Source organism: Tripterygium wilfordii, chromosome 14 (assembly GCF_013401445.1).
Source record: "Tripterygium wilfordii isolate XIE 37 chromosome 14, ASM1340144v1, whole genome shotgun sequence".
NCBI classification, from domain to species: domain Eukaryota; kingdom Viridiplantae; phylum Streptophyta; class Magnoliopsida; order Celastrales; family Celastraceae; genus Tripterygium; species Tripterygium wilfordii.
In genome coordinates this window covers 10,873,089-10,900,017 of record NC_052245.1, presented here as the reverse complement: position 1 = coordinate 10,900,017, position 26,929 = coordinate 10,873,089, and the positions used below count along the sequence as shown (strand labels likewise).

Genomic DNA, 26,929 nt, shown 5'->3' with positions numbered 1-26,929 from the left:
AATACCACATTAAGCAAGCAAGGATTAAGCACAAAGTAACAGGGACAGGGTTAAGATGATGGTTCGGCTTAGCTCAACAAATTGAGAAATGACCAATGAATTGGGTTTCAACTTTCAAGTCTGAACCCTTGCCTGCCTGCCCCTAATAAATAATCATCCTCGAATCTGAATTATTCGTAATCCTTAAACGAAAATGACATGTAACCCATCATTTTAGTAGCCCAACAGATTTATTCCATTGATTTAATCAATCAAATAGTTTTATTTTCATTCTTTTATCCTAGAATCCATTGTCCAAAATTTATTGTTTTAATATAGATTCTATTGTTTTTTAAAGGGAAAATTAGATAGAAAGACAAAAAGCAACATTTATATCCCACCAAGGACAAATCGGAAAAAACTTTAGAAAAAAATACAAATGTTGTTATGTGACTAAAATGTCCTTCCTATTGTAAAATACGTTGTTCTTCTTTCTTCTTTCTTCAGCGCTTCTCTTCTTCCTTCCTTCCACGCCTCTCTTTTTCTTCTTTCTTTACTACTTTTTCTCTCTTCTTCTTCGATCGACCCTTCTTCCTTTGCTTGCGACATAGATCGACATTTCTCTTCTTCTTCTTCCTCCTTGCGACTAAGATCGAGATCAAGGCTCTTTATTCTTCCTTCACTTTAGGCAGAGACGGATTTTCAAAGCAAAGTTTTGATCTAGAGAGAGAAATAGAGAACGAACATGAAAAAGCGTTGTTCTATCTTCAATATCTAATATTATATATGTTTTGTATATATCAATATTATATCTGTTTTGCATTGGCACTGTTCTTCTAAAATCGAATTTGAATATGCAGATATATTTGTTTCGAATATGTTCTGATATGTCACATGATATGTTTTTGTCCTTTCGGAACTTCAAGTAGATAATATTTCATTAAAGACATATAACATTTTAACAAGACAAATAACATTTGGCAAAACATATAGCATATGACAGATATCAAATTAATCGAAACAGATCACATATCACCTGCAGTATGCAGATCTTAAATCAGAACTAAAAAACCACGAAAATCACCATAGAGAATACCGAAAAATAATGATGATCGAAGAAAAACAACAAGATCTACAAGCATCTTGATGAGTATGAATAGATCTAGTTCAAATACAAAAAAAAAAGATGAAATATAACTTAAAAAATTTCATATAATTGTTGAATAAGTCATGAGGGGTGGAGATGAAGCTTCCGGCGACGGAGATGAAGCTTCCGACGGAGGTCAGAGATGAATCACATGTAGGAGGAGTGTGTTATGTTGAGGATGAAGATGAGGGTATTTTAGGTAATAAAATCATATATTTTAACCTTTTGTCCTTTATGGAATAGTATTTTAAACTTTATGGATTTTATGGAATAAAACTTTTAAGTGAGGGCTCATCTCCAATTTTCTCTTTTTTAAAACACAGTTTAAAATTCATTATTTTAATTCTGAATTCATTTGTTTTTGAAATTCTATTTAAAAAAACAATGGGATTAAGATTTACCCGATAAAACTCATCGACAATAAATTTTATTAGAAAGAGTTTTATCCATTAATTCTGAATATATAATTTTTTTAAAAAATCTAACATATATTTTAAAAATTAAAACCTTTTAAAATTTCGTTCAAGAGATTTTGACTTCCATAAACTATCACTATAACACTATTGATCCTTAAAAACCATCGTGCGTGTGTCAAGTTCGGTACTTGGGTTCTGCCGCCCCCACGGTTCCCGCTCGCAACTCTCAAAACCCGATGGTCGTCGTCTTCTTGTCTGTTTTTCTCCCTAGAGTTTGTTTGGGGTCCATTTCTTCCACCTACCTACTTTGGCTCCTCACTCACTCTCGCTCGAGCACACCTTTAAGTATAATCTTCCCTTCTTTTTCTCTTTCAAAATTTGATCTAGAATATATTCTCTCTCGCCTTTTCCTTTTTCATACTCGGTGAACCCCATTCGTTGCTCCACCACCAAGAAAAGTGCCCTCTCCCCATAAAGAACAAAAATTGAGCCATACCCAGAACTTTGATTTGATATAAAAGCTCTCTATCTTTCTCTCTTCAATCCTCTCTTTCACACGGCGTGCCGCGTGCGTTTATTTTCAATTCAAGAATATCATAGTGGAAGTGCTAGTGTTCTTTATTCTTCTTGTTCTTCTTCTTTGCTTTTCCGTTTGTGCTTTGTGCCCTTTCTTATCTGTATCTTTGGCGTTGCAATTCAGTTTTGAGAAATTGGGTATGGAGCGTTCGGTTCTTGACGGTTTGATTAATAGGATGCTTGAAGGTAGAGGCAGACCAGGGAAGCAGGTTCAGCTCTCCGAGGGTGAGATTAGGCAGCTATGTATTACCTCCAGGACCATTTTCTTGAAGCAGCCAAACCTTTTGGAGCTTGAAGCACCTATCAAAATCTGTGGTAAACCATTGATTTTTTTCCCTTAATTTCTTGGTCTTAGTCTCTTAGATTGTTAGAGAATGAGATGTTATCAATTTTACGGCTTGCCTCCTGCATCATCGATTTTGAGTTTGATATGCTTTGGAATTGTTGAGTTTGAGTTTGGATTTAGGGTTTTGGGGTACCATGTTTAGTCGAGTTGTGCTCTGTTCACGCTTGTTTTGCAACCTGGTTTAGCCCTAATTGAGCACAAAAAGATGATGTTTAAGTTCAGTTGCCTAATTTTATGCTGAGGTTATTTTTTCATTAGGGTTTATATAAGGAGATCTTAAAATTAGTTATTAACAACTTATACTTAAGCTCCACATAAAAACTAGTTCACAAACTCTACACACTCAAGCAAGCACCACTAGGTAGTGGGTCAATTATTGATTATACTTGAGTTTTGTTCACTTACTTTGTTCGAGGGTTGACCTATTTCTAGGCTTCGCCTGTCTGCAATTCCAACTTGAGTTTTTCGCTCAGCTTCATTGATTTAGCTTTACAAAACTTATATGGATAAATACTTACAGGTCTGTGCGATTCAAATCAGCATATTGTTTTGTCTACACTACTAATTGAATTTTGTATTTCCAACATGCGATAGAAGATAAGATACGAAAGATGTTGAGATATAAATCTATATATTCAAAACAGTATGTATTTTCTGTTGTTCTGGCAACTGGCTTAATTAAAAATCGCGATATTCTTCTCTTGAATTTTTCTTAAAAAGAGTCGCTATCTATGCCTTTATCTTAGATTGTTAAAATAAGCTAAAAATGTTGGTTCATATTCATTTATGAAAGACTAATTTTAATTTTGTCAATAAGAATAAATTGATTGGTGGAGTTTTAAGTGCTTGATTCAAATTTCTAGAATTCACCTCCACAATCCTTCTCTTGCCGTCGATTGAATTGGATATCATGTAATTTGGCTCTGAAGTTGATGTGGATTTTATTGTTTTGAATTTTACTGCAAATAAGGGCAAAAGAACCAGGTTCTGCACTTTGGCTTGCGTGCTATATCGGGTGAACTTGTTTGTTGCAGGATATACTACCTTATCATATATGACCAGATATATTTATAGCAAATTCATAATTATGAGTCAGTGATTGATCAAGTCAGAATTGGTAACCATGGAAGCTACTATTATTGATTTTAATTTTATTACCGAGTTTAAATAGAGGGCAGAGATTCTAATCAAAGATATTTTGGCTGGATGATGTATTCTTTATAAATAATATTGCAGGAGACATAATATACTATTTAGTCCATTTCACTAAGTACTCTTTGTTCTGTTTCTGAACCTGTACTTCTCATCTCTGAATTCTGACTTGTTGATAAGTCACAATAAATTGCCTCTCAGTTATCGTGAACGTGGAGTAATACCTAACTTCACTTAGTTCATGACCTTCAGCAACTTTTCTATACAATGCGCTTTTCAGCATCTTCTATCCCACTGGTCACTGCCTAAACTGAGTACTATTATGTCAATCCAACATGAACATTTCATGTACCTGTTTATTCATGCTGTGTTCTGTATTCTGTTTAATAACGAACCAAGTTTGTTTTTTGATCTTTGATCAATAGTAGTGTGTCAAAGTCTATCAAATGGGTTATATTCTATCTTCGACAGACACAACCAATTAACATGGTTAACTTTGTAAGAAATAACAGTCACATTTAATAACTTTTTTATTCAATTTCTCTGTCTCCCAGGGGACATACATGGTCAATATTCAGATCTTCTGAGGCTTTTAGAATCTGGCGGATTTCCTCCTCGTGCCAATTACTTATTCTTGGGAGATTATGTGGATCGTGGAAAGCAAAGCCTGGAAACAATATGCCTTCTCCTTGCGTACAAGATAAAATACCCTGAGAACTTTTTCCTTCTTAGGGGTAACCATGAATGTGCTTCCATTAACCGTATATATGGATTTTATGATGAGTGTAAACGTCGGTTTAATGTCAGACTTTGGAGGGTATTCACAGATTGTTTCAACTGCCTCCCTGTGGCTGCTCTCATTGATGAAAAGATACTCTGCATGCATGGTGGACTTTCTCCTGACCTGCAAAATTTGGATCAGATTAGGAATATACAGCGACCTACTGATGTTCCAGAGACTGGTTTGCTCTGTGATCTGCTGTGGTCTGATCCTTCTAATGACATACAAGGTTGGGGTGCAAATGATAGAGGAGTTTCGTATACTTTTGGTGCTGATAGGGTGAGAGAATTTCTTAAGAAGCATGATATCGATTTGATTATCAGAGCTCACCAGGTTTGAAATATTCTTTCAGTGGAAGCTAACCATGACTTAAGATTGTTTTGAAATGACTTCCGCTCATTGTCTATTTTGTAGCTTTGCAGGTTGTGGAAGATGGATATGAGTTCTTTGCTAATAAGCAACTCGTGACAATCTTTTCAGCACCAAATTACTGTGGAGAATTTGATAATGCTGGTGCGATGATGAGTGTGGATGAGAATCTTATATGTTCTTTCCAAATATTAAAGCCTGCAGATAAGAAACCAAAGTTTGGCCTTGGAAAAACAGTTACAGCTAAGTCTGTGACTTCAACTGGAATTAAGGTACACTGGCCCTGGTTACTCTAAATTTGTGGCCCCTTATCTTTGACTAGTTTCTATTGAGATGATATTGTGCTAGTCTATTAAGATTTGTTGTTTTCTATATAATACAATGTGGCTGTTGTGAAAATTGTACTTCCATTGGTGCTAATCTTTGGGGAGGACGCTACGAAACGTTGGAGAAAGTTAATGACGGTACATAAACATGGCTCATTTTTCCACATTTACATGGAAGAATTTGAATATTTTCATGCGTAAAAACTTTCGGCCTTAAGAGGAAGGGTATCGTGGCCTTATTTTCCTGGATCAAATTGTATAATTTTATGAGCACTCTGATAAGCCACCTGTTACAAGAACTTAAAAGTAAATTCTGTTTTAGTGTAGTGTCTAGTTGTTAGATTTACTCCACAAAAATTTTAGGCACACCAATGACACTGAAGTTCCAAACTACTGAATTTATTTCTCTGGGTATAATTTGGTGTTCAAAAAGATTCCCGTCAAATAAAGTGTTATTCAAATGAGCGTATGTGAGAAATTTTGCAAAAGCCATCTTACCACCCAAGAATAACTGGAACCTTCCTAAATTTCCTTGCCTTTGCCATGCACATTTTTTACCCTATGGGTATTTATGTGCGAATTGTACTTTTGTCACTGCATGTGCTCTCATTTTTTTCGCATGCCATGCTTCTTTTAGCATAATTGGCAGAATTCTTCGTGGTTTATCGCCCCTGCTTTATCATATTTGGCTCGAACTGCGAGAACATCTTTTTTAGATAGATGGTAAAGGTTTTCGTTCCTCGTTTAATAGCTTTGAGTGATTAAAAGTTTTTTATTGCTACTTATTACTTTATTTCTAAAGCAGCAGTAAGAGTAGTTATTGAAGTTTCACGTGTGTCTCTCATTTTCAGATATTTTGTTTCACTAATTTCATTGCATGTTTCACTAATATTTGCACTAGTTTTTTTTGTCCCTCCCCCCTGCCCCTCCACATTTCTCTTGTTCCATCACTTTTTGCCAAAGAAACTTTCAGAATTTTCTTTCAAGTGTCTTCCGTTTTTCCCAGTCATTTCTTGGTGGGAAGGTATGATAGCTTTCTAGCTGAATGAGATACTAGAAGGCAGCGAGTGTAATGGGCACAGCATAGGCAGACAGGAATATCGACTTCAGCACAGGAATAACTTGGCAGAAGTGTTCTGCTCAAGCTAACTTGGAGATCTTCTTCAGCAATAAATATAGGATTTGATGTAATATCTTTGCTTTAGTTTCTCTGTGGAGATGACTAGCTGCGACACATGCCACAAACCCTGTTCTTTTCTGCTCTTAGTACACTCTCTCCTGAGCAGGTCGGCATTATAGTATAAGCAAAGCAAGAAAATCTTCCAGTGGTTGTGTTTTGTACATAACGTAAAATAAACTTCTCCTTTCGTGTGTAGTAACGATTTGGCATCGCTCATCTTTACCTGTTCGTCTTTATTTTTGCCAACCTTCACAAAAACCTGTAACCAAGTGGCAATGCGATATGTTGCGTTGTATTTTCTGTAACTGAGATGGAGTTTGTTCTGAAGATACAGTGTTCTCCACTTTGAATGAGTGACGAGGTCTTTTTTTTTAAGAAAAATGTTTCATAGGTCTCTGTTTGATCAAAACCAGTGGCATTAGAAACCATTTCACAAAATTTTTGAAATAAAAGAATGAAGTAGAGGCACAGACACAGCTGATGCAATTCTGTGTGGAAGAGCCATAAACAACTGTAATTGCCATCTGTTCTCCGTTGAGCTTAATTAATTGCACAAAAAAGAGTTTAGTACCCCTTATGTCATATCTTGGCTACGTCCATGGCACCAAGGGTCAACGATATTATTTTTTAAATAGGGCACCATTTACCAAGCCGGTTTGGAAACACTAGGATCGGCCCTGCTTGGCCCAACTCGATTAGTCTCAATATTTGGGTCCCAAAGGTCCACTATCCAAGTATGAAAAAGGGTCATTGACTAAGCCTACGGGCCAACACGGACATGTCAAGTCAAGATCTCATACAAATCTTCGCTATCTTTATATGTGTTATACCTTTGCCCAAGTCAATAAATCTCAGCCATTTCACTACCCTAAACACCAAGTCATGACAAGTATCGTCCATTCAACCGAGTCATCTCTATCAGACGATGTGCATAATATCCCCCAGGACCAAACAAAACATAAAGGAAAGTGTTCGCCTGGCCAATCGCCCTATACCAATCAATCCCTATAATTGTCATTGGGATACGTCTCCCTGTAATGACCTTGAGAACTACACCAATCTCATCACTGACACATCATCATTTCAGAATACCCCTAGTCTTATTTCCAATTTAGAGCATGAAATCTGGCACAAGTCTTGTCATCATATTTTCATTTAAGAATTACTCTGTAGGAACACGCTATCCACTCCAAGGGACAAGATCGACGGGAGGGGGAAGATCCACGTCACCCTCTTCCAACGAGGAGTATCCGAAAAATAAGACAAACATATTCCAAAAATTGATCTCCTCTTTCAAACACTGTTGACCTACTAAAATACTTGGGAACCCATCTAACTTAATAGTGGGAGCCCTTTCGATCGGCACCCCATCGACCTTAAGATCCTCTTAGTTTCCTTGAACTTTGCAGGAATGCGGATGACCAATTTCAATTTGACAAATATCCCGTATCATATCATAAAAAAGTATTAATTTCTCCATAATCAAATACTCAAATGTATTACAGCCTACTAAGTATAAACATGGAACAAAGCAAAGAATTCTAGGGCAGTTTGGGACAAAAAGGGAAAAAAAAAACAGAGTAGCTGGCGGTTGGCAGTTTGGTTCCCTAGTCGACAACGAACAAGGCAACAAGGCCCATGGGCCACAGTGCCACCATTATTAATTAATTTGAAAATAAAACGCGTAATGGAAACATCATCATCAACGTAACCCACACGCCCTACCGAGGAAGAGAAGACCTTGACTTGCGGATATATGATATAAACCTTTAACTATCAGCCTGTCACTTATCCAGATTTTTTGTCAGTTACTGATCTGGCAGCCTCTGATTGGTTGGAACCCCCGCCTTGTAGTGCAAACATTCAATCACTGATAGTAAACCTAAAGACCAAGAAATATTTGATTCACTAATTCTAATTGAGACAATGAGCATAAAAACAAAGGGAGGGAGGATCACATCCTCATCCTCGCAATTTCTTTTGATCTGAAGTGTCAACACGGTTTTGTGATGTAATTCTTCAAGTTTAAGCAAAATTGAAGTGGCCGGATGATGCGATTATACTCGTTTTAGGAATCCTACACCAAAAAAATGTGAGGATACAATTAGGGTGGAAAACAAATCGGTTGGGGTCGGACAACATCATGTGCTTACAAAAATATTTACATGTTCGGACCCTAACTCGGATTGAATTTCGGATATATTTAATTGACCACAACTAGATTGGTTTAAATCCAGACAAGTAAATCAAACAATAACTTAATCCGGGTTAGGGTCCAAACAACTAAACTCGACAAGACTTATGTGTTTGGACCCAGATAAGATTTTAATCCTAACAAAAATTTATGTTTGGACCAAGATTTCGGACATATAACTTATATTCAAACTTAGTTTAATTCGGGTCGGATAAATTCGGTCATCCGGACTAGACAGAGTTTTGTCACTTCTAAGATCCAATATGGTTTATAAGGACAAGCCATCCCCACTCTATCAACAAAGCCTTTTCTCTGGGCTCAATAGGGGTGTCCACAACCGAGAAATCGATCCGTAACCGTGGTTATTCGATTATCGGATATGGTTTTTCGATTATGGTTTCGGATATGGTTATGATTTTAGTAAATGTTTGGATATTTTTACGGTTATGATTTTTTCGGTTACGGTTATGGTTATAACAAAAAAAACCGAATAATATTAATATTAATATATATTATATAAATATATATTAAATTAGATTATATATATATATATAAGAGTTACATATTAGAATATGAGACTATGTGAGGCAAAGTAGTATTTGTAAAACTCTGATTATATTTTCATAACAAATTATAAATTTAAATACCAATTAACCTAATCATTACACAAATTATAAATTAAGATTGATTAGTTGAAACTCATGGTGGCTTTATCATTTTAAAATTCATATAAATTAAGATTGATTATTGCTAAAGCGAAAGTGGGGAGACATCTTCATGTATGCTTCTTTTCTTTTCTTTTCTTATTCTTGATCATATTATTTCTCTTGGTCTTATAAATTTATTTTTCTTTAATTGTGATGAGATAATATATTTATTATCATTATCATGAATTTTTATTAAACTTTGTTACATGGAGTTGGAGTCGATCATGAGCTATTTTCTCACTCTATTTGAGATTTATTCATATTTTTTCCATTTCTTTAAAAACCGAAAACCGATTTGATCCGATTCGAAAAATATGGTTATTTCGGTTTGGTTATCCGAAATATATGGTTTGGTTATGGATTCTAAAATATCATAACTGAATCGATTCGGACATTTCGGTTATGGTTAAAAACCGAATGGACACCCCTAGGCTCAAATACCATTAAATGAGACGGACCAGAGAGGAACAAAATTGTGCAGATCAGATGTATCCATGGGAACCGGTAAACTAAAAGCGGATAATATTGTTGTTGTGAGTGGGTTAGGATTTATGACATGATATTGCAGCAATCCAATCCAGTTATAGCCTCAACTCCAATTGTTGGGTCTGACATAACGCAACACACAAGTGTGGTGGAATGTTAGAAATCCCACATCAAAAAAAATGAGGATCCAATATAGTTTATAAGGACAAGACCTCCCCCACTCTATCAATAAAGTCTTTTCTCTGGGCTCAAGTACCAATAAAGTGAGATAACGTAGAGAAGAACAAAGTCGTGTGAACCCGATGTATTCACAGGAACCGATAAATCTAAAGTGGACAAATATTGTTGATGTGAGTGAGTTGGGATTTATGACAATACTACTTGACCTATATCAAACTAATGAGCAAGAGATTAGTTTTCAATGAAAGCTTATAATAATCTTCAAATTGATGATATATAATTGACTTCAAAACAAGCTTTCGTGTGCACTATGTACGATCTGACCCGATATGTAAGGGATAGATGGCGGACGTGCCTACTTGTTGACATAATTAGATTAATTCAGTTTGATCTTCAATTTGTGATTTGGAGTTTTTAAAAATAATATATATATATATGGAGAATATGCAAAGAATAAACTCTCATAGATGATTCTATACTTAATTAGTTCCGTACCTCACACTCATATACAACTCCACGTTCATACAATCATACACACATGTATATGTATATGTATATGTATATGTGTGTTTGTGGTAGTGCATGCACTATTGCAGCCGTAATGCAGCAGCAATTGGAGACAAGGCATATGTTCAAAATAATACAACAATGGGCTTATTCTAATCAGTGTCGTCATAAAATTTTGTAATTTGAATGGTCAGATTGATATGTAATGGGTTTATTAAATACCAAATCACTAAAAATAATAATAACGTGTGGCCATTGACAATGGCCCATTGTATTTGCGAAGGATCAAAGGAATAATATGCAGAGGTCAACAGCTTTGTTTTACTTTGGAATTGGAGATGATGAATGCACGGGACACACGAATTCATATATCAATGAATTATGAATCCACGAATCCGTACTTCATTGACATAAAATATCAAAGCAATATATTGATATCAAGTAATTGCAAGTTGTGTGAGATTAAAAATTTCATGACATAATCCAAACGAGTATTTTATAATCAAATATTCACTACCTCTCATACAACCACGACTTTTTATGAGATCAAGTATCATAGGTGACGGCCCATAAGAACAAAATTGTGCGGGCTTAGACATAAAATGGTCAATATTGATTTGTAATGTTTGGGGTTGATTTTCTAACAAGTTGCAACTATCTATAATCATTTTTAACCCTAAACATGAGCCAGGAGTGTGAGAACATATCCAACCGGTACTCCAAAATCAACCCATTTTGGGGTACCACTTAAAATTATTGTCTTCTAACGATTATCCTATTTTAAGCTTTTGCATGTACTAATACCCTAACTTTGGAGTATAAATATGTCCAGAATACCCAAATTTTAGAAAATTTTTTTTATTCATTCCATCTCTTGTATCTCTTGCTTGTCTTTTCACTATCTCTTGCCTTGAAATAATTAAATATTAGATGTGATGTTGAAATGAAGTATATGATTTAGAGTGATATTAATATGATTTACCTAAAATAAAATTTTCTTTAAAATAGGAGAAATTGTGTACCCAAAATGAAGTACATAATTGTTGGACATGCCCTTCAAGTCTGAAAACTCTTGTTTGAATATTATTTGCACCCCGTTTTTTACTAAATATATCTCATTAGTCCTTTAAAAATATACTAAAGTGGGGTATACTTAGTATAAAATGGGGTGCAAATAATGTTCATCAAACTCTTGTTCTGTTGCTAGCAATAGCTTCTGCAACTGGTTTTTTTTTTTTTAATTTTTAAATAAAGATGACGGTAATTTGTTTGTCATTTTTTTGGTCAAATTCACAAATGGATAACAATGAAATATGACCAATAAAAAAAACATTGAACAAAACAAAGAATTCTATGACAAACAACAGATATGCCATGTATTTGGCGGTTGGCGGTTGGCAGTTTGCTTTCCTAGTCGACAACGAACAAGAAAACAAAGCCCATGGGCCATACTACCACAGTAAAACGCGTAATAGAATTTGACTATTAAGACTTTGACTTGCCTAAATTTTACCTAATGACCAAGCTTTCTTGTCATTCTCTGACCTGGCAGCCTCTGATTGGACAAGTATGACGCACAACAATACCAGCTCAACAAAATAATTGATATCAATTAATTTATTTGAATATTTGTCGTTGATGTGTTTGTAATTATCATTTGCCGGCCATATAAACCACTAATATATATATATGAATTCTCTTATGCACGCTTAAATTACCCACCCATATTTCCATTGTTGATTTAAAACATATGAGATTCAAAATAGTGAGTCTCACTTATCATTTACACACTGTTAAAAAGCAATGGACCCCACTAGTTTATTAAATAGTTGTTTAATGCTTGTTTCCGAGTAGGTTAATTTTGAGGATTTAGCTATAATGAATAACTATTATTTTAAGGTATCATTATCAATACTTTTTTTCCGGGAAAAATAGTTGGAATTTTTACTCCTCATTTTAATTTTAATTTTTTTTTAATATGTTATATGTCTACATCTAAGGAATTGCATGGAAATTCCAACATGATTAATTAGCTAATTAATTAATTAATTATACAAGTAGACAAACATTGGGTACAAGTTTTCACATTAATAGTAGGGATGTTTCAGCAAACATTTCCTGCTGTGACGTACCATAACTACTTGCACCTTTTTTCACTATAGGCACTGCAATTGACTGGATACTGTCCCAGTGTCCCCTGTCATACAAACAGTCCATCATTTCTCACCGTTTAATTAGTTTTTTTTTCTTGCTTGATAGATCCACGTCGCTATATATCTCAATAATATTATTCATTTTGAATTATTCAATTCCAGTAGATACATCATAATACCTTCACGGATTTGTTCCTCCAAAGCCTAGCAACTAGGCTAAGCCCAACCCACTAAATGTAGGAAAAAAGCCTAGTTGATTGTTTGTTGCTACGCTTAGGAGAAACCAATCCTTAATGATAATCCGATATATCCATGAAAACCGGATAACTCAAAGCGGATAATATAGTTATGTAACAGGGCCCAATCTTCAATCTCTAACTAGTCCTTTTCCCTTATGCTCAAGTACTGGCTGTAACCGTTTTGGCAAAAAGATATGATTGATGAATTAATAATATTTTTGAGATTTCTCTCAATTTCTTTGGATAATATGATTGGTTGTATAGGATTGGATTTCTGATAGCATCATCATTTACACAGTTGTAACATTAGCATGTAATATAATGCGTAGAGGAAAAAAAAAATCACCATTTGCTTTTACAATCCAATTCAATACAGGCTGTGCTTAGTTTATTTAAATTAAATTTAAAAAAAAAAACTTCATTAACGATGATAATGATGAGTTGATTTTGGATTAAGGGATAATACAGATGGTTTATGTCTTAGACAAGTTTAGGAATTGTAAACCATACTCACAATGGGTTGGCAGTTGGCAGTTGGCACTATCCCAATTTTTCTGTATGGACCAATATCCACCACTGGTTATATCTGTCTACAAACAATACCAACTTCGCATCAAATTTTCGTCTTTTACCTCTCTCAGCTGGCTTTTCATGTCCGCTAATATCTATGCAACTTTTGTTTAAGCCAATCAAGCCAGCGAAAACGTCAATACATGACAGAGAAGTGTGTACTCAAAAGCTTGAAGGAAAAAAAAATACAAACGTGGAGGAGGAAGCAAGCAAGCAATTGCAATATATATGCTCCCGTTGACAAAATACAAAATAGGGGTATATACCATTTATATATCCGATTAGATTAGCATAAATAGGCGGCCATTTTTTCTCAAAATCTGCAAGAATCTCCTTCTCTCTGTCTGACAGTCTTCTCCAGGTGAGCCCTCTCTCTCTCTCTCTCTCTCTCTCTCTCTCTCTCTGTGTGTTTTCTTTTTGAGGAACTTTTTATGGAGGCTGACAAACAAGTTCCATACTTATTGGAGCTGAATTCTTAGTGTAAATCATCACTACTATCACTTTATGGATCATTTGCACTGTTTAGGTTTAAAAAGGTATGCATGATGATGGTGGGACACACACAGTCTTGAAATTTCTTGTCAAAATATATTTTTACCAGAATTCATTATCCACTGGACTTTTCATTTTTAATTTGTTCTCAGATCCTATTTTCCTGTTCTTCTTTTTGAGGCCAAATGATTGAATTTCTTACTGCTAAGTCGACATGTAAATTATTGCTGAAAGTCAGTTACTTTTCTCCTTTTCTTCATTACACTAACAAAATGAATTTCAGAAGGATTGTCTACAAAGTAGTACTTTCCATTTCAATTTAGACTGTTCAATTCTTTGAAACTTACAAGTAACAGTAAGAAGAAAAAATATAGAGTGATGGACGACTTTCCAATCTGTTTTCCAAGGGAACCAATAAAGTCTAGGCCTGTCCTTCTCATTCAGTTATTCTTCTTCTTTTGCTTCTTCTTCTTGTTTGAATCTCTTTTGGGGACGTCAAGTGATGACAATATGTTTGAAAATTATGCAGGCTTTTATTGTCAGCTTCTTCGACATGAAATTTCATGTGTCTTTTCGAAAAATAGACTTAACTACTCTGTTTCCATCTGTTTTTTTTATTACTGTAAAACCAGGCCTGCAATAATAGATTCAAATTTTTTACTATTTCAGGAGAATCCCCTAGCTAGTACTGGTGCAGAAATGTCAGCACAATTGGGAGTGCTTAATGCACTCGATGTAGCAAAGACCCAACTATACCATTTCACTGCAATTGTGATTGCGGGAATGGGTTTTTTCACAGATGCTTATGATCTCTTCTCCATATCACTAGTCACCAAACTGTTGGGTCGCATATACTACCACATTGAAGGTGCAGAAAAGCCAGGCTCTCTGCCTCCCAGAGTTGCTGCTGCAGTTAATGGTGTGGCGCTATGTGGAACTTTAGCTGGACAGCTCTTCTTTGGATGGCTTGGGGACAAACTTGGTCGCAAAAAAGTCTACGGACTGACTCTGATTCTAATGATTGTTTGTTCTGTTGCATCTGGGCTTTCGTTTGGAAGTTCTCCAAAGGGTGTTATGGCGACCCTTTGTTTCTTCAGGTTCTGGCTTGGATTTGGTATCGGTGGCGATTACCCTCTTTCGGCTACAATTATGTCTGAATACGCCAACAAAAAGACTCGAGGCGCGTTCATTGCTGCGGTGTTTGCAATGCAAGGATTTGGGATTTTGACTGGTGGGATTGTTGCTCTTATTGTGTCAGCTGCATTTGATCACAGTTTCAAGGCTCCTCCTTATAGTGTTGATGCAAAAGCCTCAACTGTGCCTGAAGCTGACTATATTTGGCGCATAATCTTGATGGTTGGCGCACTACCTGCTGCGCTTACTTTCTATTGGCGTATGAAGATGCCCGAGACTGCTCGTTACACCGCCTTAGTAGCCAAGAACGCGAAACAGGCTGCTATGGACATGTCTAAGGTGTTGAATGTTGATCTTGAAGCAGAGGAGGAGAAGGTAAAAAAATTAACTGAAGAACCATCAAATTCTTTTGGCTTGTTCTCCAAGGAATTCGCAAAACGACATGGTCTTCACTTGCTTGGAACTACTAGTACTTGGTTTTTATTGGATATAGCATTCTATTCTCAGAATTTGTTCCAAAAAGATATATTTACTGCTATCAAATGGATTCCACCAGCAGCAACGATGAATGCAGTTCATGAGGTGTACAGAATTGCAAGAGCACAAACCCTCATCGCCCTGTGCAGTACCGTGCCGGGGTACTGGTTTACGGTTGCATTCATCGATTATATGGGGAGATTCGTGATTCAGTTGATGGGTTTCTTCTTCATGACAGTTTTCATGTTTGCACTTGCAATACCATATCATCACTGGACTTTAGAGCCTAACAGAATTGGGTTTGTTGTTATCTACTCACTGACATTTTTCTTCGCAAATTTTGGACCAAATGCAACAACATTTGTTGTGCCAGCAGAAATCTTCCCTGCAAGGCTAAGATCAACTTGTCATGGAATCTCGGCGGCCGCGGGAAAAGCCGGTGCTATTATTGGTGCATTCGGTTTCTTGTATGCAGCACAAAGTACAGACCCAAAGAAGACTGATGCAGGTTACCCTACTGGAATTGGTATCAAGAATTCACTCATTGCACTTGGTGTGGTCAATTTGTTGGGCATGTTGTTCACTTTTCTGGTGCCGGAATCGAAGGGGAAATCTCTGGAGGAATTGTCAGGTGAAAATGAGGAAGAGAATGGGGAGGTTGCTGCTTCTGCAAGGACTGTCAATCCTGAGTGATTTCAGAAATGCAAGTCCCAAAATGCTTATACGTTTTTGATTATATGGTGTGCTTGATTTTGATTCGTGTGGTACTTGTTTATGATTTTCCTTCATGTAATAATTTCAATTACATATGTGTAATAAAATTTTTTTAAAATACCACTGAGAAATATGTTTCACATTAGAATCGAACTTTGGACATATATATGTCTAACCCAATCGATTACCAACCGAATCACCTCTCATTGGTTATGTGTAATAATTTTAAGTAATAATGTTTCTGCTTGATGATAGTCTCACTTTCTTTTTAAAGTTTTTTGAGTTGCTAGCTATTTATGATAACAAGTTAGAAAAACAAATTCACACACTATTGTAGAAAAGATATATGGATTACTTTTGACCTTTTGGGCTCAGAACCAACAAAATTTTGAAACTTTTTTTTTTCTCAATAACAAATTCAAGTCACAAGTGGGCTAGTAGAATATCCAGGTTAGGTGTGTTCATCGGGTCAGGTTAATGAACCGAGTTTGGCCCGACCCGGTTTTTTTGACAAAGTGCTAACCCAATCGATAACCCTTTTAAGGGGTACCGGTTTATTAGTCCCAGGTCACCAGGTCATCGGGTTTTTCAGGCCGGGTACCGAGTAATCCAGTAACTGAATAGGCTCAATGCGACACAAGATAACAAGGTCCCCTTAACAAGCCCAATCCAAAATGCTGAAGTGCAATTTGACATTAAAATTTAAAACAGAAAAAGAAATTAATGAATTGCTCCTGCAGGCTGTATTTCTGAAGTGAATCTGTGCATTATAATTTGTCATTGCCCACTTGAACTTGCATAATTGCATTTGCATAGCATATAAACTTTATCTTGTAACTAATTATAACAGTATAGGCAGCACATAGACATAGCCACACTATTACTACATTCCAAAATCGTCAACTAAATAGACACAACTATTCTTCCTTCAAAATGCAAAATCCCACCACAAATATTCAAACCGGTACAGAAATCTGTCTTAAAACAGAACAACTTAACCAGTTTCAACTGCATATGTCTTGAAAATACAATAAATATAGTGGAGTAGACATAGTCCAGATATGAAAGAAACAACTTTAACTGCAAACAGAGAGTTTCTACTTGATTCATTACCTGCAGCAATATCACCATGCTTTAATGTTTAAATTTTAAACTATAAACAGAACCATTAGATAGTGAATACTATGAATAATGGAAATCAAAGTATCAATTTCAAAGCAGAGCTTACAACTTACAAATCTGAAATACACGGTTTCAACGACCCACAACCAGTCAACCACAAGGCCACGAACCACAAGAGAGTGAAGAGTGCGATAGAGTGACAGTGCGACTTTGCGAGACTGTGAGTGCGAGTCTGTGAGATGCCAATCCCTCAGCGGCGAAAACGAGAAGCCGACGATGTACTCCAATCTTGTTCTCTGTTGGCGCCAACGTGAGACGATGAGTGAGTGACTGAGTGAGAGGCTGAGAGCCAGAGACAGAGACACAGAGTGAGTGGTGGAGGTCAGGAGGTGACCTAGGTTTTTTCTTTTTTGTGCAAAATTGATTTGTTACAGTTAATTGATATTAGTTAATACTTAATAGGTAATGATAATTCATATTATTGATAATACTATATGTAAAACTAAAATTAGTAACTTAATTAAATGCATAATAATCGGACCCGATAACCCGAAAATGAATAATAATCAGACTCGAGGCCCGATCTTGTTAACAAATTAACTGGCCGGGTAAGGCCCGATCTTGTAATAACTATTTCAGGCCGGCCCGATAAGGTTCAGGTCATCAGGTCGGTCCGGGTTTAGGCGCCCGATGGACACCCCTAATCCATACCCGTATTACAGGCCACTGGGTCCCTGACATGTTGAGTCACAAGCAGCAATCTGTCAACTTTTGTTCGATGTTATAAAATTCGACAATGCTAGGGAGCCTAACTTTTAGAAGCACAACTCAACTCAAGAGTCAACTCTATTTGGCAAGATGATTAGGCAAATGACTAGACAAATTTGAAAATAAACAATTTTTGAAGCGTTTCACGGTTTTCGAAGTGTGTTTAGTTGACTAAAATCCATAGTTTTTAAACTCAAATTCATTGTTTGTCTTTTGAATTTCAATGGAATGGCCAAAATCTACTAATTTAAATCACAGTAATAGCTAAAATCAATTGTTTTAAATCAAAGGAATATCAAAATTCATTGTTTTAAATCAATGGAATATTGATGTTGTGTTCTTTGTTACAAAGATATAAAGAGAGGGCAAAAAAACAAAAGAGAGAGCCATAAGGATTCTTGCATGAACTTCAGTTTATATAATCAACCCAGGTAACAATGAAAAGCTCGCCATTGTCGAGCTTCACGAGTCAATAAATATTCACTTGAACTTACAGTTCAATACATGTCTTGGAACCTAAAAAAAGTCAATGGAATAACATACTAAAACAATGGAATAACTATTTCTGTCATCTAAGGGTTGGATCCTTTAAAGCTCGTCAAAGCAAGTCCAACGGGGGTGGTGGTTCATGGAGGGTCGATGGCTGGACAGTGAACCTTGGGTTCCAGCAGTGAGGGAGAAAGAGAGACAATAAAAGAGAGTGTGTGAGCGGGGAGGGGAGAGAAAGTGGATATATGTGTGAAATTTTCAAATTTTAAAATTTATCCACATAGGATTGTTGACATGGACATGCCACCTAGACTTGGGATGACTTATGATTGAGTATTTTATTGTTCATAATGTTAGAGTATAGTAGATTTTGAAAAAAAAAATCTAAAAACTAAATCATAAACTATAAACCCTAAACATTAAAAATTAAGCCCTAAACTCTTTTTTTTTTTGTAAGTCCCTAAACTCTAAACCCTAATGCGTAACTCCTAAACTCTAATATATCATTTTTTTTTAAAAAAAACCATGATTTAACATAATTTTTTGGGAGAAATATGGAGCCCCTTCCATTCCATCATAGGCTTGGGCTCTTTAACATTTTCTTATAAAATTTTCTAACTTTTTATTTATTTATTTACGATATGGGAACTCGCATTTATTAACCTTCGATGTTGATAGATTTGCGTAATAACTCCTAACACAATGTATGCCACGCAAACAGTCAGTAAGAATTGAACCCTCGACCTCCAATAAAGAAGGCTATCTCAAACTTTGTTTTGACACTCCGACAACGATTAAATCTAACCTTCAAAAACATATTGGAGGACAATATAATTGTTATGAGTATGAGGTAAAAGGATATAACATATTTTATCTTATTAGGTTGGTTTCATCAATTTGGTTTCTAAGAGGAAAATTTTTTCAATTTTGGTGACCTCTGGTCAATAAGTCTGAGGTGAGTGCTTTGTTTAAATTGAATATAAGCAATACAATTAGATCCCAAAACAATTATTAGTTCAATAGAAAATAGGTTAAAACATGCAGGAATGTTTAGATAATATATAAGACTTGCAACTAGAAGAAGAGCTAAAGAAGCCCAATATTTGGTTAATTGGCAGCCATGAGATATTCATACATGGTCCATACAAACTGTTACTGCATCCGATCACCCATAGTACTGGTCCAATAACTTATCTTCGAAACTGAAAAAGAACCATCCATGACATTTACACCCACCACAATGGACATGGATGAAGTAATGAAGTAGATGACAAATTCTAATTCCTTCTCATCACCTTAGCTACCATCTTTTGTATCTACAAGAACATGAACAATAATAGCCCTTTTAATATTAATAATCCGGTCTAGATACATCAACGAGAGGTGGCACGGTTGGCAATCAACTGGGTTGGCATATGTGTGCCCAATATTCGATTCCAATGAGAAACATATTTCTTAGTGGTATTTCAAAAAAAAATCCAATCTATACTGTCAGATATTTGTAGTTTTGTGTCAGTTGGCTATGAGCAGCCCCTCTTGTTAGAATAGAGATGACACACAGTGTTAATATTGTACATAACTACAAAGAAATAGTGTTGGTATTCCAAGCAACTTGTATTTGTATTCATTGTAGAAACAAATATTATTTGAAATTCCATTCAAAAAGATGTTTTGATTCAAGAGATGATGAAAAGAATTACACAAGGTTTGGTGAACTGCACAATCCTTGAACTTTTGACTTGTTTGAAATTGAGATTTGAGATTTATTGACTTTGTGTTTTTTTTTTAATTGTGTTTTCCACATGAGTTTGTGTAAGTAGCCTCTTTTTGTTGAAGTACAGACACAGTCTCATCTTTTAGCACAGACAATAAGTTGAACCAAGATAGTGACTTCAAGGTTAGGATCCCCTTCAACTAGAAACAAATCCTTCCTTCTCAAATTCAAATTGGATTTTCTCAACAAAATCAAATCCAAATTTGATCCATGTGAGATCAACAGATCTTTAATAACTGAGGATGCTTATCCTCAAAGGGAGTGGAAAAAGAAAAGTCGGATATCTATCCCACCATCTACATTACCAATTCATTAGAGTCCACGATTCAGACCTCATGATGGAGAATACGTCATACAAATTTTAAAAATTGGAAGAAAAAAAAATGTGTTGTAATGTGGCACACATCTCAAAGCGTTGGATTAAAGTTGTAAACTCATGTATTCTAAACGAATTTGTAGACTCTTGCAAAACCCTTGGATGGTACAACTCGCAGAACCCTAATTTGTTTAAGAAACAATAATATGACATGTCATCTATCCAACTACACCATTTTAAGGAGGAGTAACCTCTCAATTATCAACATTCATCAATTTTAGGGTCCACCATTGCCAGCCATTGATGATCTTCAAACAACTAATATGCTTTACTGATAATATTAGATTAAACATTAAATTAGTATATAGAACCCTAATAAGAGATTAAAAAAAAAGATTCTCCATTACAAAACATTAACATATCATAGAAGTAGAACACTCATGAAAATATTATACAGAGTGTTTTTAAGTCACTTGCTAGCAAACCTCCCCCAGGACAGAAACTGCAAACCAGGGGAAAACCATCCTCGCAATAAAAAACTAAGCAGGATACTCTCTCCTCTCTAGAAGCCTAGAAGGTGTCCCCTCGATACATACCCTTTACAAAACCACCTTTGTTCTCTCACAATATATTAGAATCTGCAGAGACTGACCTACCATTCATCCACCACTTCTCATCCATGGATGCCCTGCAAAAGTGGGGAAAAAAATATAGAGATTAATTAAACAATCCGAAAATATAAAGATGAACATACTTCCCTAAATTCTTTCTGCCATTTGGGTTTTAGAAATCATATTAAAATAACCCTAAAATATTTTCAATTACATTCCAATTTTTTCTTTTTAAAATTCCTTATTCCATTTTCTCGGCAACCAAACATAGCAGGCAGAGATAGAAAACAGAGTAGAAAAAAAGGTTAACATAAATGAAATTGAAGACCGACTTACTTAAAACTTGCTCTGCAGAGAATCTCCGGGACGCGTCCTTGCACAGCATCCTCCTCAACAAATCCTTTACGGAAGGAGAAAACGATTGGAAAACCCTAGTCGGAAATCTCAAATTAGCCCTCAGAACCGCCTCGAATATCCCCACCGCATCCTCCCCGTAAAACGGCGGAAACCCGGCCAACATTATGTACAAAACGACACCCGCGCTCCACACATCTACTTTTTCTCCGTAATCTCTCCCGGACAACACCTCCGGCGCAACGTAATAAGGCGTCCCCACCACTCCACTCGCCAATTCACCTTCCACAATGGCTTCCGCCGAACCAAAATCAGCCAATTTCACGCGGTTTCGCAAGTCGAAGAGGACGTTGTCGGGCTTGATGTCCCGGTGAATGATATTGAACCTGTGGCAATGAGCGATTGCTTGCATCAGCTGAGTAATGATCGCTCTCGCATCGCATTCAGTCAGAGAGCCGTGATTGACGATGAGCTGGTGGAGGTCATTGTTGGGACAGAGCTCCAAGACCATATGGAGGTGCGAGTCGTCCTCGTAACAGTCAATTAGCTGCGTGATTTGAGGGTGAGGCATGAGGAGTTGCAGGATCTTGGGTTCCGTTAGAAGACACTGTGATTCAAGTGAGTCGCCGGAGATCAGTAGCCTGTCGATGGATTGGACCGCAAATGACTCACCGGAGGCAAGAGAAAGGCATCGGAAAACAGTGCCGTAGCGTCCCCGGCCGATCTCCTCACAGATTTGGTAGTCCTTGTGTAGTTGTTGGGTCATGAGTATTTTGTTTGGTTTTTGGTTGCGGGGGAATGATCGATTTCTTTGCTTTTAATAAGGAAAGATGGTTCAACGGAATGTCTTGAGAGAATATCCTGAGGAGGTTATGAACTCATTACAGTTCGCCACGTGTTGAGTCCAACGGTTTAAACACGGTATAGCTGTTAGGGTAACTTTAACAGAGCGCTCCTCCGTCTTGAACAGTTGAACTTCGAATGGAGTTCCGTACATGCCTTTTTGGAGACACTTCGTTAAGTGAGATTTTGCCACGTGTACTGGATCTTTAGTATGGATAAGCCATCACCGTACGATCATGGGAAAAAACTTGATATGAAGCATGAGACTGATATGAGGAGCTGCTTTTCATTATATACACACTAGTATAATATAATACAGCACTTCAAAATTATTCTCTCTCTTCTCCTCTCTCCTATGTGGCACAATTTAATTGGATGAGTGGGTCCCATAATAAATACTATTCATCAACACTCCATAAATTTGAACACTCTATATTCATTTTCTCTATTTTCTCTCTGTTCATTTTCATCATCTCTCTCTTCCTTTTCATATTCTCTCTCTTTCTTTTCATCACCTCTCTCTTCCTTTTAATCTTCTCTTTCTTCATTTTCATCACATTTCTCTTCATTTTCATCATCTCTCTTCACTATTCATCAACTATATATATACTCCAACTCTCAAGTATCATTTTTCCACAACTAAATTTTCGAGTGTCATTTTTCACCCATTGTGTGCATGTAGCGCTATATTTATAAAAAAAGTAACATTTCAAGTACTTGAAATACACTCAATTATATCCATTGTGAGAGTATAGCACTATATTTATCCAAAAAGTATTGTTAACAATGTTAAATATAACACCATTGTGGATGCTCTAATAATTGAGTTTTGAATGAGGCGTTGGTGGCGAGATTTTTTTACAAAGTAATTAGTCATTAATCTTTTTTTAAAATAGTCAATTGTAATGACGCTATTAAGATTAGCCGTCATTAATATGGTTGACACAATCTCTACTCTATTTATTGAGTGTCAACACATAAAAGGTCCCACATTTATCTGGTTTATCCCAGTCGAGTAATTTATAAGCAAAGCTCACTTCTTCTCACATTAACCAAATCTGTTTTAGGTTCAAGTACCATTAAGTTATATGGCCCATAGAAACAAAATTGTGATAGTCCGTGACTCAGAGCGGACATTATAATTAATGTATTTGGGATGAGAATTTCAACAGTTGTCTTCCGCACTCAATGAAACTAGACCTGTCGTGTTCATTTGCGAATTCCATGGAACATGCATCTCCTTCCCTTATAGAACATGCATCTATTGAATCGCCATATGATGCCGCCTTTTATTGTAAACCTTGGACCTGAGTGAGACTTAAGGTAGAGGGCTATGCTCCTTGCCTTGAATCTTCCAACCGGGGATGAAAGTACCTTCATTAGGCCATTTTTGGAAAAAAAAAATAATGATTCATGTACAAATGATGCTAGAATGAAATGCAGTATTAGAATTTTCAACCCATTACACATCAATAATATTGTCCCCTTTGGATTGTCTGATTTTCATAGATACATTGTGCTCGCACGACTCTCGTAAAGCAAGCTTCACTGCGAAGTTACTATGAGATGTATTCCTCCAAGAAAAAGCATTATTAATGGTTATGAACTGAAGTTATCTATATATCTTAACACTTCCCTCATTTATGGGCTAGGTTATATCAAACTTGAGAAGTGAACAGTACGGATTAGGGTTATTTGTGGGTGATATGGAATAAGAACAAGAAAAGCAATTAAAGAGCATCACAGAAAAGGCTGAGACATTGTTACATGGGTAGTGCTTTTCTTACCTGTACCATTCATTACTTTGCATGTGATATGCACAAAATGAAACAAAAGGCCAGCTGAGCTGAGCTTTTCCAATATCAATCAAATTTCGTATTTTTCTCCTTCTTTTTAATCAGAAGGGAGGAAAAACTTTATTCAGATACCAATCTCGGGTAGACAACCCTTACAATATCAACCATGGTTAGATCATTACAAGAGGAAGTGGGAGGAGATATGAAATAATGGGTACCCATGGATAAACTAAAAGCAAATGAAGAAAGGTTGTTTGCACATTGGTTAGCCTCACGAAAAACATGATTAATCACCACTTGCCAATCTGAATTGCTCAAGAGATCCCAAATATGATGCACCAAAGGCATTACAGCATCCACCTCAATAGCAACCCTTTTGTAACCCAAATCTCAAACTTGCTTCAATCCAATAAAGACACCCCACAAATTTCGTATTTTTCGCCTTCTTTGATTCCTAAAATTATGCCAAGAATAATAATTTTGACTCGATCGCTGTCAATTTGAATTAAACTGAGGGAATGTCATTAAACAATCTTTGTCCGTATAGCGTAAAAGAAAAGGTAGAGACATGGTGTAAGTAACCCAGAGATCAGACATGAATGATGATTTCCATTAGGAATATACTTAGACACTGAATTTCACCACATGTTTGGAGTAATCCACAATGGAGGTCTTCTAACCTTCACTGTATATGGTTTAACAGTTTCACGTCCTAAACTGAAAACACCAACTTCATAATGTCCATTCGTCCGATAGTCGCTTGTGAAATGAATTGAATCTCCTTCACATCCAGGAAAACTCTTAGCAGCTGACATCGACATAGAATGATTTTTACCCAGAAACAGAACCCGATCACCAATCGATTCCACGAGCACCCATCTTTCTTCATTGAAATCCAACTCATAAACATCAAAATACAACATTCTGTATGGCAAGTAGTAAGTGTTCCTTACAACAAGTAGAAGCTTGCCTGATGACTCCACCAAGTAATATTTGTTCTTTATCTTGTGGTAACGACCGTCAATAAATTTCTCCATCCCAGTTTGTTGTCTAGATTCCAACAAAGGTTTCAGGCTCAATATTTTAATCGGACGAGGACCACGGCAATCCCAAGCTTCAATTGAACAATCTTTTCCTATTGCATAAAGCATATCATTATGGCATACGATATCCGAATAGACTTCAAGATTACCATCAATGTCAGTCCATTCTCGATCTCCATTCTTACAAAAGCAAAGCTTTGTGGCTCTGCTATGCATATTCCAATATATAACTACTACTGCATGATTATTTTTGTCCTGAGATGGATTTGACAGCAGGATAACTTTCCTGAAGAGAAAATAGCGCGATACCCTGTGTTGCCGGACATGTGCATGCTGCAGCCAAGGAAACGATGGTAGTTGGATTCTCACTTGGGAGAATGGATTTAGAAGGTATGGAACCCATCTATCATCCCAAAGCACAAGCCATCCGTTCGACGATCCAATGCACCGATCACGTCTTCCGACTGATTCATGTTTCTTAATCTTGAAAATTTTATCCTCCTCGGCAGTGCTGAAGAAGCAGAATGAGCCAGCATCATAGTCATCACGAACAATGAGCCATGGACTGAAACCGGAGGAAGAGATGGTTTTCACAACTAAGCACCAGGCAGAGCAAACGGCTTGACATCGTATCATGTTGATGATGGAGAGCTTGGACAGAATGAACTCTACTAGTTCTGGTTGAAGCCCTGACCAATCCGGTTCTGTTAAGTCATGATCTTCTTGCTCTGATATTATCCTCCTCCTTTTGTTACAATTTAGGGCTGCCATGACAGTGATGCAAGCTTAATTTGTCTTGTCAATGGAGAGAGTTAAATTTATAGAAAACGAAACCTTTCTTCGCTTGAAATTATATATGGATTTCCTAAGTTGTTACTAATTATAAATCCAAACTTGTTTCAGCTTTTGAAATCTAAAAAGGATTAGAATCCTAGTCTCTTTAGGGTTAGTTTTTTAGTTGGCCTTTGTACTGGGCCCGGATCTGATTAGCCTTGGACATTTTTCACTCTTTCCTTCCTTTACTCCGTTTGCTTTTATTTTGATTGGTAAACTAGTTGCATGCCCGCGCTTCGCGCGGCACATAGTTTGATTGGAAAATAGAGATATGTGAGAATTTTTCAATACTTTCTTAACATGAAGAGCAGTAGAGTAAGTTTTAATTGTAGAAAATAGAGATGATTGTGAAATGAAGATGAAAATAAAATATGTACAATACCTTTTTTTTAGTTTGCTAAGAAAAAAAATTTCTAATAGGGTGTAAGAAATTTGATTCATAAGAAATAAGTATGTTAAGAGTTTATCAATTTTTATTTGTGTCGTTAGTATCTACAAAGTGTTATAGGTCACCAAAGCATGTTTATGAGACAATATTATATGGTTAGTACAACATTCTCTATAAAGTGGCATTCAATATCGAGAAATACAATGTAGCATAAGTAATATTTTTGAAATTATATTTTTAGAATAAGATTCTTAATATTTTTAGAATAAGATTTTTGAATTTATATTTTTGAAATGTTATGTATGACTGGTAGATTTATGCCTATAATCACTTTGACCTTCAACAACTCATTGAATTCTATCATGCTTTCCTGTCACCACTTACATGTTCAAATACCAAATGAGCTGAATTTACTTACACATTAGAACAATATAGTGTGAGAAAAACCTCTCATGTTGTGTATGTT

The 26,929-nt window shown here is 36.1% G+C and overlaps 4 protein-coding genes across 4 annotated transcripts; 2 read left to right on the top strand and 2 right to left on the bottom strand.

Annotated features, from left to right (window-relative positions):
- The first annotated feature begins 1,752 nt into the window (after positions 1-1,752).
- LOC120015169 (serine/threonine-protein phosphatase PP1 isozyme 3-like) lies at positions 1,753-6,599 on the top strand. The gene is made up of 4 exons (XM_038867407.1): positions 1,753-2,433; positions 4,171-4,730; positions 4,820-5,038; positions 6,099-6,599. The coding sequence occupies exons 1-4, from the start codon at positions 2,259-2,261 to the stop codon at positions 6,120-6,122; spliced, it is 978 nt and encodes a 325-aa protein (XP_038723335.1). The 5' UTR covers positions 1,753-2,258; the 3' UTR covers positions 6,123-6,599.
- A 6,813-nt stretch (positions 6,600-13,412) lies between these two features.
- Positions 13,413-16,376, top strand: LOC120014399 (low affinity inorganic phosphate transporter 1-like). Its single transcript, XM_038866343.1, has 2 exons — positions 13,413-13,669; positions 14,470-16,376. Exon 2 carries the CDS (start codon positions 14,500-14,502, stop codon positions 16,102-16,104), a length of 1,605 nt encoding a protein of 534 aa, XP_038722271.1. The 5' UTR covers positions 13,413-13,669; positions 14,470-14,499; the 3' UTR covers positions 16,105-16,376.
- Positions 16,377-20,898: 4,522 nt separating this feature from the next.
- LOC120014710 (phosphoenolpyruvate carboxylase kinase 1-like) lies at positions 20,899-22,354 on the bottom strand. Its single transcript, XM_038866743.1, has 2 exons — positions 21,542-22,354; positions 20,899-21,282 (listed from the first exon to the last, which is right to left on the bottom strand). Exons 1-2 carry the CDS (start codon positions 22,323-22,325, stop codon positions 21,254-21,256), a joined length of 813 nt encoding a protein of 270 aa, XP_038722671.1. The 5' UTR covers positions 22,326-22,354; the 3' UTR covers positions 20,899-21,253.
- Positions 22,355-24,836: 2,482 nt separating this feature from the next.
- LOC120014236 (putative F-box protein At4g17565) lies at positions 24,837-26,012 on the bottom strand. The gene has a single exon (XM_038866154.1). The coding sequence runs from the start codon at positions 26,010-26,012 to the stop codon at positions 24,837-24,839; it is 1,176 nt and encodes a 391-aa protein (XP_038722082.1).
- Positions 26,013-26,929: the final 917 nt, after the last annotated feature.

Excerpts from the sequence above, each read along its gene's own strand:
- LOC120015169 (XM_038867407.1), top strand. The coding sequence starts at position 2,259 with ATGGAGCGTTCGGTTCTTGACGGTTTGATTAATAGGATGCTTGAAGGT. Across the intron at positions 2,434-4,170 it reads AGCACCTATCAAAATCTGTG|GGGACATACATGGTCAATAT; the intron begins GTAAACCATTGA and ends TCTGTCTCCCAG. Across the intron at positions 5,039-6,098 it reads TGACTTCAACTGGAATTAAG|TCATTTCTTGGTGGGAAGGT; the intron begins GTACACTGGCCC and ends CGTTTTTCCCAG.
- LOC120014399 (XM_038866343.1), top strand. The coding sequence starts at position 14,500 with ATGTCAGCACAATTGGGAGTGCTTAATGCACTCGATGTAGCAAAGACC.
- LOC120014710 (XM_038866743.1), bottom strand. The coding sequence starts at position 22,325 with ATGACCCAACAACTACACAAGGACTACCAAATCTGTGAGGAGATCGGC. Across the intron at positions 21,283-21,541 it reads CTCTGCAGAGCAAGTTTTAA|GGCATCCATGGATGAGAAGT; the intron begins GTAAGTCGGTCT and ends CCACTTTTGCAG.
- LOC120014236 (XM_038866154.1), bottom strand. The coding sequence starts at position 26,012 with ATGGCAGCCCTAAATTGTAACAAAAGGAGGAGGATAATATCAGAGCAA.